At 38.4% G+C, this 11,866-nt stretch overlaps 1 protein-coding gene across 1 annotated transcript; it reads right to left on the bottom strand.

The window, feature by feature from the left end:
* Nucleotides 1-887: 887 nt before the first annotated feature.
* Nucleotides 888-11,386, bottom strand: LOC145469941 (uncharacterized). The gene is made up of 6 exons (XM_081453761.1): nt 8,624-11,386; nt 6,872-7,081; nt 6,389-6,549; nt 5,446-5,749; nt 3,911-4,115; nt 888-3,339 (listed from the first exon to the last, which is right to left on the bottom strand). The coding sequence occupies exons 1-6, from the start codon at nt 10,923-10,925 to the stop codon at nt 3,069-3,071; spliced, it is 3,453 nt and encodes a 1,150-aa protein (XP_081309887.1). The 5' UTR covers nt 10,926-11,386; the 3' UTR covers nt 888-3,068.
* Between the last annotated feature and the right edge of the window lie 480 nt (nt 11,387-11,866).

Genomic DNA, 11,866 nt, shown 5'->3' with positions numbered 1-11,866 from the left:
CCTCTAATAAATCCCTTGCTTAGGGTTTATTCGGGAAAAGGGAAGTTTGAAACATTTTTCTTTCTCCTTAAAGAAACATTTGCCGGGAAACTCTGGCTGGGAGAGCTAGAAACAGCCATAGAAACACAAGCCCACATAATTTCAATCAATTAATTCTCGGCCGACTTTCCCGTAACCAGGAAGCGTTTTCTATGAAAATAGGACATGCAAAATTCACAAATGCTTCGGAGGAGGTTACCGTTTCAAGAAATTTCATCGAAGTTCCGATTGCAACCAAGAAGAAAGTTAATTGTCACCCGCCAATAATACTTGGCTCCCTTCGAAACGATGATCGACGGCAGTTGAAGAGCCATCTGTCTGTACACAGTTAAAAGTCGATGGAAACTGGGTTTTGAAAAATGCACGTTTTATGGAACTGGGACGTGCAGTTCTTCCCGGAACTGGTAATATAAAGTGATAAGCCTCTGTGAAAAATAGTGGAAAACTGCTTGTCCAAAAATTTCATTACATCCATCATGGATCAATAGTAACTGTCCTAAGTAAAATATTTTCCATTCATATCACGGCTTTTTGAAACAAATTTTCCCAGGCTCATCAAGTTAAATTTGCCCTGCAGTTATATTTACAAATTGAAAGAGAATATTTGCACTAAGCACACTCAGGTCATTGGCCTAGACCGCCGAGGTTTATTCCAACGAAAAAAAATAGTAGAATTCCTATCACTCTCCCTGCGATTCACGTCACGATTTGTTTTGTGTGTCCCTAAGTGCTGATTGATTAGTTCGCTCTGATTGGTGACGGGTGTTTTGTTGAACCAATCACAGCAAAATAAACTCACTGACAAAGTAGTTGCTAAGAAGGTTTTAGCCATTATAAACAGACACAAAAACAGTTCAGATAACTTTAATTTCCGTAATTAACTACAATAGCTATACAATTGGTTGTAACATTACAAAATTCTCTTCACCTTGCCCATTTTAAAATTTAATTTAATTTTACAATTGAGGTTTCAGCCGCAAAAAAACTTGATGTAAATAAAATTTCTAAATTTCTATGATTACCTGGCATCACTATACAACTGATCGTAACGTTACAACTGCTGTATTTATTTAACCAATTTTGAAGTAGTATTTCTAGTATTACAACGAACGTGGCTGCTTTGAAATAAACAATACAAAAAAGAGGTAGCTAATTAGCAGTTATTGGTAGACCTCTTGGTAGTTATAAGGGCTGCGTCGGCAGACAGGTGAAACAATAAGCTGTTTATCAAATTGATAATTACCCGCTGTAGAGAGAATGTCACGCTGATGTTTCGAGCGTGAGACTTCCGTCTTTATTCTGACTAAGGACTGACGCTCAAAACGCAACTTCCACTTGATAAACAGCTAGCTAATTTCAATATCTTGTGCGATTGATCTGGTGACTGACCACCGTGCTGATCCAACATCATTTAACATTGTTAGGTTAGAATGCAAGATGTGCTTGACTGACTTGTTAACACATACCAGAGATGCTGCTGGAACATATTGAACGAGAATTCCATTTAAGTCAAACTGTCATCCAGTAGGGGAAATCTTTGTTGACAATGTTTGGTTCATCAGCATTAGCGCCTCTTTTTTGTGCTCGAGCTACAAAAATTTTAGCCCCCTACGCAGACATCCTTTGGGTTCGTCACGCAATCTTCCTCCCCCTCGTTGCGTGACGAGCCCAAAGAGCGTCTGCGTAGTAGGCTACAAAAATGTCACCCTTGAATATTGAATAGTGGTCTTGACAAAGAACACATTACTCTGATTGTGCCTTACGTGTAAACGAGCCCTGACTAGAAGCCTAATAGGACTGCTTGTGATCGCATCATCAAATTCACTTAAATACATGGAAAATTAATAACCTTGTAGCACTAGAAATAGTTTGATTCTTTGAGCATGCATACAATTTTGTTACAAAAATTAAAACATTTTATATCTACAAGCATTGGCCTACTCTAGGAATTTTATAAACCACATCTGAAAATTAAACGTTTGTGGATGCGCCACCATCAGCGTTTCAACGATTTTACGCTTATTACTTCTTCTTCTTCTTTTTACTCTTCGGGGCGGGGGGAGGCGGGGAAAAATTGGTGCTATAAAATTTGCCTTAACCAACATATGCAAAGACCGTTCATAATATTATGACACGGTCGTAGGATTCTAAATCGATTTGATCTGGTTGATCCTACAGACCACTCGGCCAATATGGGCGAAACAAATTTTGCTTAGAAGATGACGCTTTAAGATATTTAACTCCTTCTTCAATTTCAAATGCATCTAACAATGATTCTCTAATACCCCGGTCGCTAATCAATGTTGTGCAAGACCTGTGCTATAGTCAGCGCAGTCTCGGAAATAGAAAAACACTTTCGTAGCCCCCAATCCAGGTGGCTTAGACAGTAACCATTATAATTATTATAAATTCAATTTAATGTGAGTTTATTTTCGTTCCGGTAAATAATTTGTTAATAAATTGGTAATAAAAATTTGATATTTTACTTTCCCAATGTCGTACTGTAATTTTTAAAGCGGTTTAACTGTATATATTGTCTGCTTGAGTGATAGTATTCTGGGAATACCTTCACTCCGCAGGGTGCCAGATTCAAGTACTTAGAGGAAGGATAGTTGGAAGTTCGGTTAAATTCTTACATTTTATAAACGCTTGTAATAAATGTAGTAAACAATTAGACTTAATCCTAAATTTGTGCAAATTTTCGACATTTGTATTTACTTGATGTTGTAACATTGGCGTTAAAAGATTTAACAACAGATCTTGCTTGAATTTTTTCCCGACTTTCTCATTCAAGTCATTCAGAAACGGGAGTGAGATTAACGAGTAAATTAGTCTACAAAATGGGTCGATCAACTTGATGACTTTGCGCCAACGACGACAATGATGTGTTTGGTCAGCAGTGTACAGTATATTTCTAGTTTGGTAAAATTCACTAATACCTTGATTAAATGAGACCCATCGTCATTTTAAACGTGTCATGTATAGGCTGTGTATGCATCACTTTGCTGCATGTGCAGGGCAGCAGGACATCAGAAACACTTTTGATTGACTATTCGACCCCCGTAGTCTGCGTATTCGTCAATCGTGACGTACATACTGTCAATAGTGGACAGAGATCCCAGTATTGAGCCCCCAATCCACGCGGAATACCTTCTATTGTCAGGCGCACGCACTGTTCGTATCTTTGGGTTGATTTTGCCGAGTTCGTGTTGTAGTCTCGGTAGCAGTCCCTTCATGAGGGTCGTTCCACCAGAAAGCACGACATTTCGGTGAATGGTGTCCTGTAACTCTGGCGAACACCTGAATAGAAAGAAATTGAATGGTTACCATGCCTCAACGCAGCTTAAAACAAAAGAGAACTTTGTATAGTTTTCACCGAGTTAACATATGTGGCGCTTATTTTGATTTACGCAGTACGTTCCCACCAATCCGAATGACGATGAATAAAAATGATTTTCCAGCCAATCAAATCCAACCACAATTTAGATCACTTCTGTTTTCCCGCGTTTGGCACCGGTCACGAGTTTGGGCTGAGATCTAACAGGCCATTTATCAGTTGTCTTTTGCCTCTGTGTCAAAACGCGTCTTCGTGTGAAACCATTCATATGAAAATTCTTTCCGCCTACAGGTTCATTTTCATGCAAATCAAATTCATTTTCATATGAAAGGTTTTGCACGAGGATTCGTTTTGAAACAGAGGCACAAGGTAACTGGGAAATGTCCTATTGGCTCATCAAATATGTTTCTAGGTTTCGCTCCTCATTGACTAAATGTCTAGTCTCTGCATGTTTTTCTTTATGAACAACATAAGATGACATGATATGAACAGAACATAACAAAGTAACTAAAACTGAAAAGTACAGAATCTAACCTTCTGAATGCACTGTTCACCAACTTGTGCATGGGAAGCTGCGAGGCAACAGTGTCATCTGCACCGAGAAGAGTTTCAGGATTAAACAAAGGTTCTGCAGTACTGATCATCTCACTGCTTATGTCTACAGTCTGGCCATCAGGCAAGCTGTAGAACTGAGTCAGAGCAGCATTGGTCTTGAACTGCTTCAGCTCAGAAGAATAATCTGTAAACATTAATAAAACTGCAGCTTACTTCTGGGCTATATGTATCTCCCTCAGAAATGTTTCAAAACAACATGTGGCAGTGTGGCCTAGTGGTTAGGGCGCTGGACTTGAAATCCAGAGGTTGTGGGTTGAATTCTGCTCTGACCACTTAGCTGGAGTTGTTTCTCAGTAGACCTCAGTCATGCTTGTACATATAAATAGGCAACTGGTCTGCCTCCTGCCAGTTGGGATTTTTAAGCCTATTATGTTTAGGTGATATATTTGTTTCTTTCAGTTTAAGTGGCATGCCTGTGAACTAGCTAGGTGTAGCTAAGCACATTGACTACTATCAACAACAACATTTGAACAATCAAACTGCTAAAGCACTGCCAATGAAAAGCCTTACAGGATCTCTCAAAGACTCATCAAATGTCCTAAGTGAAAAGGATCTCTTAAGGATCGTTCAAAGATTTTAGGATAATGATGAGGATCTTACAAAGATCTTAGCAAAGATCATTGAGATCTTTGCCAGGATCATTTACCGGTAAGATCTTCTAGTATTTGAGGATGATCTAACCAGGGCCGTAGACTAAATACTTTGCAATAAACTGAACTGGATTTTAGATCTTAGTGGTTGATTCATGGTCACGAGGCAATAGCTAAATATAATGTCTCCCGACAGGCAACAATTAAACAATGGTCCTTTTCAGTGATATGGCAGCCATTTTGAATTATATTGTTTTAAATAGCTATTATGGGATGTTCAGGGGGCAAATTAGTATGAAATTGTTCCCTAAGCATCCCATAATAGCTATTTGAAACAACAGTATTCAGAATGGCTGTTGTATCACCAAAAAGGTCCAATGTTGCCCACTCTCCCACTAATCAGAGGTTACATGTAAACAACAGTGCAAGTTCAAAAATTAATCATTTGCTTTCGGTTTCTATATTTCATATTATTAAAGACAAGAACACAAGTAAATACATCTTACTAGATGTTTTGATATGTAGTATTGCTGTGTATTTTTATGAGTTGTTCTGTATTTTGACGATCCCGTAGGACAAGTCACAATACGAACAATGAGTACAAATGTACAGAGATACTACATATCAAAACATATAATAAGAGATTTATTATCCAACTGCTGTAGTCAATAAATCTATCAGTCAATGAGGGAGAGTGTGACAATTTTGCATGTGCATGCCGACCTGTTAAACAGGTTTTCTACTGTACAAATAACTAACTACTATACAATATCGCTGTATATTATTTTGTACTCGTATTGCATGTTGTTTGGATGGTATTCGCTGCAGTTGGATAACGAAGATTAACAATTCCAATAATATTACCTTGTGCTACATATGCCATAGTTTCTTTCATATTATTCACAATCTGCCAGCCAGATGAGGAGTTGAAGTTCTGACCTTTGTTGTCCCTGAGCAGTTTTTGTAGATTATCTGTGAGTGACCGACCACCAATGTCAAGTTCCTGGACTGTATGGGCTAATAAATGTCCCTCGTAAATTGTGGCAGCTTGAGTGACAGAGAACCCAGAGGACAGACATATGCCCACAGTCAAGCCAGACGCATACAATGACAGTGCAAGTTGATTTGCAAGATACATTGCAGGGGCACCAAGGTGTTCAAACAAAATCTGGAATCCAAGAAGACAAGGTCAAGTTCACAGCTAGTTATGGACTGAACATGAGCTGAAAAACCCACACTTGGAATGCTCAGGTCAATGCTGGCAGAGCTTATCCCAATTTCTACAGCAAATGGAACTAAGAGTGTTGCTACTCCTCCTCCCCCCCAACTCCGCCCTGATGGGTTGCTATTCCATTGCAGATTAGCCACAGCATATATATGTCTAGTAGATTTTGACGAGACCTTATCCCCAGCTACTTTTTTCATTTCACGTTTGGTGACAGCCCTAAAAATGAACTAATGTCATTTTATTTCAATAACATAATATACCGTATGTAATTTGGCTCATATTTCAAGACCATTATACAAAATAAACAAAAAATCATGATGCCTAATATGTTAAGAGATTGAAAACAGACCGAAAAAAGGAAGTTATTTGGTTACATTGATGCCATAGTTCAGTGAGTTTTTGCATTTCCTAAAAATAATAAAGATTCAAGGAAACATCTTGTCAAGGGTCAAATGACGCTGAGCTTCCTAAAATGAAGTTGCATTGTTACTAAAAATAATGCGGTGAACATGTAAATTAGGAGTATTAATAACTTTTGGTGTGGGGAAGCAACTGTACGATGACAGAAGCTAGTCTCACCTCAGCTATTTTCTCTCTGTTCTTCCTTGGTGTGTTGGCAACTTCTGTGATTAAGATTGGGTGGTTTCCCTCTTCTATTCCTAACTCATTGAATAGCATGTACTCCCAGATGTCCTCCACATCAGACCAGTTTTCAATCAGTCCAGCCTTCATAGGATACTCTAACAACAACAACAACAACAACAACAACACACAATTGTTACAATCACCATTAAACAACACCTAATTCAATAGGAAATCACCTCACTTGCAAATGTGGATTTATTTATAAGGATGAATGGATTTTTCAAGCCACTGCAGTTGACACAAACAACCTGTCTTATACATGAATATGTGTCTTCCATGCCTGCAGAAACCTGATCAGACTTCTCAAACTTACCCCTACTAAGCTTAACTTCTGCAGACTTCATTAATCACTTGGTCCTTAATGTATAGTAAGTTGAATGTGTATAACCAAACTCTAACTGACATTTCCTCACTTACCTAGCTGCATAACTCCAGCCTTCGTTGCAGCAGTGTCCCCGTATTCCCTGTCCTTTTTGTTGTCCATACCAGCCATTTGTAATGAGTATCGTTTGGGGATCCCATATAATGTTGGCTGTATGATGCTGGGCTTCTTGTGCCCTGCAAAGCCTAGTTTTATGGTGCCACAACCATTGTCTAATACCACTGCATTATTAAAGTGGGAACCAGCTACAAGTAAACATGTCAATAATTTAATCACAAAGATCCATTTCATGCTTAACAGAACTCCTGTTCGCTTCATGCACATAGTGTGGGCAGTGCTAATCCAGGGGAAGTGAGTAATAAATCTCATAAGGAAACATTTTTGAATTAAGTGTAAAGACCCTTCTTCATCCAAAACCAATAGGAGTAACTATGAAAAATGAGTTAAAATTGTCAACATCAATTTTGCCTGGATCAACATCACTGTCTCGATCTTACTCAGAACCAGTAAGCCACTTCCAATAAATACCACAATTGTTGACAAGTTCACCGGTAACATCAAGGCTGATAAGGACGTTTGCGCTAACTGTTTCTGTGCATCCTTACTGCATATGCAAATTCACACGCCACGTTTGAATTTTTTGAACAACGCACCATCGAATTCCGTTGTTTTTAGCTCTCCGTTTATCTGCGCGGCAGTTTCAAATGCCTCTTAGAGGGTTAAGTTTTGTGAAAATGTTGGCAACATTTGTAATTATTTATGCAACAGACCCACTTCTACAAAATATGACTACGATTGTTTGCCTCCATTGACTCACCTTCGATTTCTTTAACTATAAACCCCTGTAGACCATGCCGAATTACGTACATCAATTTTTCAAAATCAGGGTAGTTTTCCACACACTTTATCTCTGAAACAAAGTTGGTGACCCCCAATTTTTTTTTGCATTTCTGACACAAGTAACTCACTATCTGACTGCAGTAAAAATTTTTAAAAAATCTATCGACTGGAAAATTTTAGCGCTAACGTCCTTAATGTCAGCTCTGCTAGTTAATGTGAAATTGAAGTTTAAGTTTTGCAAATGCCTTATTTCAGAAAAGGTTTCGGCCTATAAGATAAAACAACTAAGTGCACCTTGTAATCTTATATTTTGGACTATAACTTTATTTGCCACCAGTTGTGCAACTTCTTCCATTGTCACACAAATGCAAACAATATCTGTGGTTCCATCAAACTTAACTGCACAATTAGGTGCATATGTACATTCACACATATAGCAAGGAATTTGAAGGGCAATCACCCAATATATCATGTGTTTCATCACACATCCAAGCTTATTTAGATGCAACCAAGGGCAATTCTGATAAACTTTGATTAGAAGAACATGATATCGCCTAGTTTGTCTTTCTCCAAGTATGCTTGCCACCTTTCTGTTTACAACCGTATCAATATTCTACAGAGAAAGGACATTAAATTATTTTCAATAGTTAATTGTAATTTGTAGGCAACTGCCTGAATTGTGTGAATTAAACAATTTTGCAAGCTGTGAAGCAAAAAGCTTCAAAAACACTGCAAATTTTAAGCTCAAAATGATGAATTACTGGAAGTAACGTTTCAAATGTGTTATGAGACAATCATGGGACTCAGTTTTGCATGACAAATTGAGCAAGACTTACACTGTGGACTTCTGCTCTGAGGCAAAAACCTGAAAATTACTGCTATCATGCATGCTCAACCTTATCTGATGATTGTTTAACACTTTATTATTCAATTGATGATTTACTAACCTGATTGTATTCTTGCTCTTGGAGCAGTTTTATGTTTCTTCTTTTTCCTCTTTTCTTTAGGTTTACTCACGCACAATCCATCCACCATTGACTGTGATACAAACATATCATCGCCATCATAGTCATCATCATCATCATCATCATCATCTAACTCATCCTCAAAATCCATCTTGTCATCATCATCACTCTCATACTTTTTAACACTTGATCCACCAACTGCACCCATTTTAGCATCCTCTGCATGATCAATAACTTCATCCTCTGATGAATCTATAAATTCTTCACTTTCCTCATCAGAAATCAGATCTTCATCTTTGGTTGATGAAGGTGACTTTTCACTTTCAACACTCTCATCAAATTCTTCTTCCCCTTCCAAATCCAGAATCAAACTACGTCTCCAATAATCACCACTTTCACCCCTTTCACCAGTTTTCTTTTCTTTTAATTTGTCCTTCTCTTTAGATGGCACAACGTCAAATCCCTCACATTGATCTGTCACATCAGTGTCATTTTCTTTCACGACAACAATCTCAGGGGTACTTTGACAGCTCTCTTCCATGAACGGCTCTTGAGCGAGATCAATCTTACCATTCACTACTTTTTGTTCCTCACTGGGCACAGTTTGTTCCTCTATTACGTTAACAACTGCCTCACTCACTCGGTCACCCATAGCATCAACTACATAAGACTCTAAACAGGATTCAACCTGACTTTTATTTGCGTATGATGGTTCTGCTTCTTTTTCCTGTCCTTCATGATCAGCAGCTTTGCTCAAAGCTGAAACAATTAATGCCTTAACTGTCTCGTCAACCTGGGATTCCAAAATTTCTTGGGCACAGCTTTCTAGCTCTGAGTCCTCTAAACCTGATTCACTTCTTTGTGCTTTCACTCTCAATGCAGCTTCATAAATTGCACCATTTACCAAGTTTTCTACCACACCACTGATATGGGGTTGTAACGTGCTTGACAGGGTTGATTCCTGATATGATGTCTGGCAAACTTGATTTTTTAAACTGTTAGCACCCTCTGGAATAGAATCCTCTATTTTTTGCTCTTCTGTGGGTAAGTTTTGATCATGAATGAAATCTTCTTTGGAGTCATCCTGTACTATCGCTGCCTCCTCAATTCCATCACACAAAACTTTACTAATGATACCTTCACTGAAAATTCTCATCTCATGAAGAGACACTTTTTTCTTTCTTCCTTGTTCCAACTTTTCTTTTGCAGCATAATATTCTATACTTTCATTTATAACTTGTTCGCTCATGTCTTTAGCAAAAGTTTCAACATCCTTGACCAAAGACATCTTTCCCGTAGCACCTTGGAACAAAGAATCAACAACATTTCCGGCAAAACTGTGTATCTCCTGGACTTCTGCAGATCTGATTTCTTGTTGGCCAGAATCACCTGCAAATTGGCCTATGACATCACTGACAATCTGAGCTGAAACCTTCTCTGCATAAACATTTGCTGTTAGGTCAAGGTCAATATCCCTAAATGCCTGTGTCTTAGCTCTGGCAACCAAGAATTCTACAAAGTCTTCAATTAAACTATCCTGTTTTATGTCTGTAGAGGAAATAGATTCCACAACATCAATGCAAGGTTCACACAGCAATACTGGTTGCTCATTCTGAGAAACTGGGGTATCAAATCTTTGGTGCACAGGCTCAGAATAAACTGTAGTGGACGATGACTGCGTTACATGATCTGATAATTCAACCCGATTCACATCTAATGAATTCAAATCGTCACATCTTTCAAAATTTCTGTTAAGGCATTCCGAAAAATTATCGTTTGCGTGAGAGGTAGTAATCTTATTTCCTCGAATTCTTTCTCTTTCAGTGATGAAGTCATCCGAGACACTGAACTCCTGTAAATACAAGGCATCATGACTCCGCAAAAAGTCTTTACTTTTCACAGGCGCAGAACTTTGTTCGCCTGTTAACTTTTTCTGTTTATCGCTGTCGGCAGGTGCTAGTTGTAAACCATCATACGACTTGCTGGCGTTGGTAGTCTGTATTTGGCATGATAATGTGGCTTCCCGAATTGGCCTTTGCGTGTCCGATTTAAGTCCTTGCAGTTGTTTTCCTCGCTTTATCACTTCCAACTTCTCATCAGCTAATTGCAATTGTTTTCCGTCGCTCTTATCGCTGCTAGTTGTGGTCGATGATGCTAATTTCTCTTCGGATTTCTTACTCACTTTCGTCTCGTCGCCTTTTCTTCCAAAACCAAGCAGTATCAAAACGAAGTAGACAGTACACAAAAAAAGGCCCACAGTCATCCATGGCGTGACGTAAAACATGATTTCCGTCCAGTACAACTTGAATTTCTTGTAATCCTTCAATTCAGGGAGATATCGCCTTAAAACCGTGTAAAACACCTCTCTGCAGCCCACCCCCAAGATTAGTCCGCCATGTTATTTTGTATTCATAATAAGAGCCTCATTCCTATGACAATATTAATACATCACATCGCACGTGCCACTATAGCAAAATAAACTTCTTTGCCAATATATCTTGTCCACACAGTACTAAGTTAACGAAGTTCACGGCGGTTTCCTCGAGAATATGCAAATTCACTTGAACGAGCTTGAGACAAAATCGATCCGTAGCTGGCGAGTCGTGACAGAAGTCAGTCAAGTGTTTCGCTTGACAGCTCTCGCCCTGAAATTCGACAATACTTCACAGCAGTATAATCCCATAAAATCTACGTACCGTTATTGTTCTTGCTTCAAATTAATGAAACCCGGAATTTAACGAGTGCCTTAACAAAGGAATTCTTGGTCAGCTTAGGTTCTTAGGCAGCCTTTTAAGGTTCGAAGTTTGTTGTAATATAAACGCAATTTGCAGCGGAAATGATGTCACGCCATATTTTCTTTTTCGGTTTCCCAGCTGCATTTTTGCTATTTTTATCACTGTATAAACTAACAATTCAGCATTCATTGCTGGAACGAAAAATCCAAACTACAGACAAGTTCACCTTTTTATTGACTGAAGCGTTAAATAATTTTTTTTATTAACCTGTATTAAAAATCGATCTTCACAAACAGCCATCTCAAATCATGCGTCAACAAAATATTTTCTGATAGAATTTACCAGCTTGGCATAATAGAGATATTATCTCATCCAATTTTTGTTGATTTATCTGATGTCAAACGAATGTTCTAGTTAGATCGATTTTAGGCAAAAATGAAGCTAACTTTCTCGGGAGGGGTAGGTAGGAATTCTTGCACTAGTAACCAGT

Source organism: Orbicella franksi, chromosome 15 (assembly GCF_964199315.1).
Source record: "Orbicella franksi chromosome 15, jaOrbFran1.1, whole genome shotgun sequence".
NCBI lineage: Eukaryota > Metazoa > Cnidaria > Anthozoa > Scleractinia > Merulinidae > Orbicella > Orbicella franksi.
This window is presented reverse-complemented; position numbering and strand designations above follow the sequence as displayed.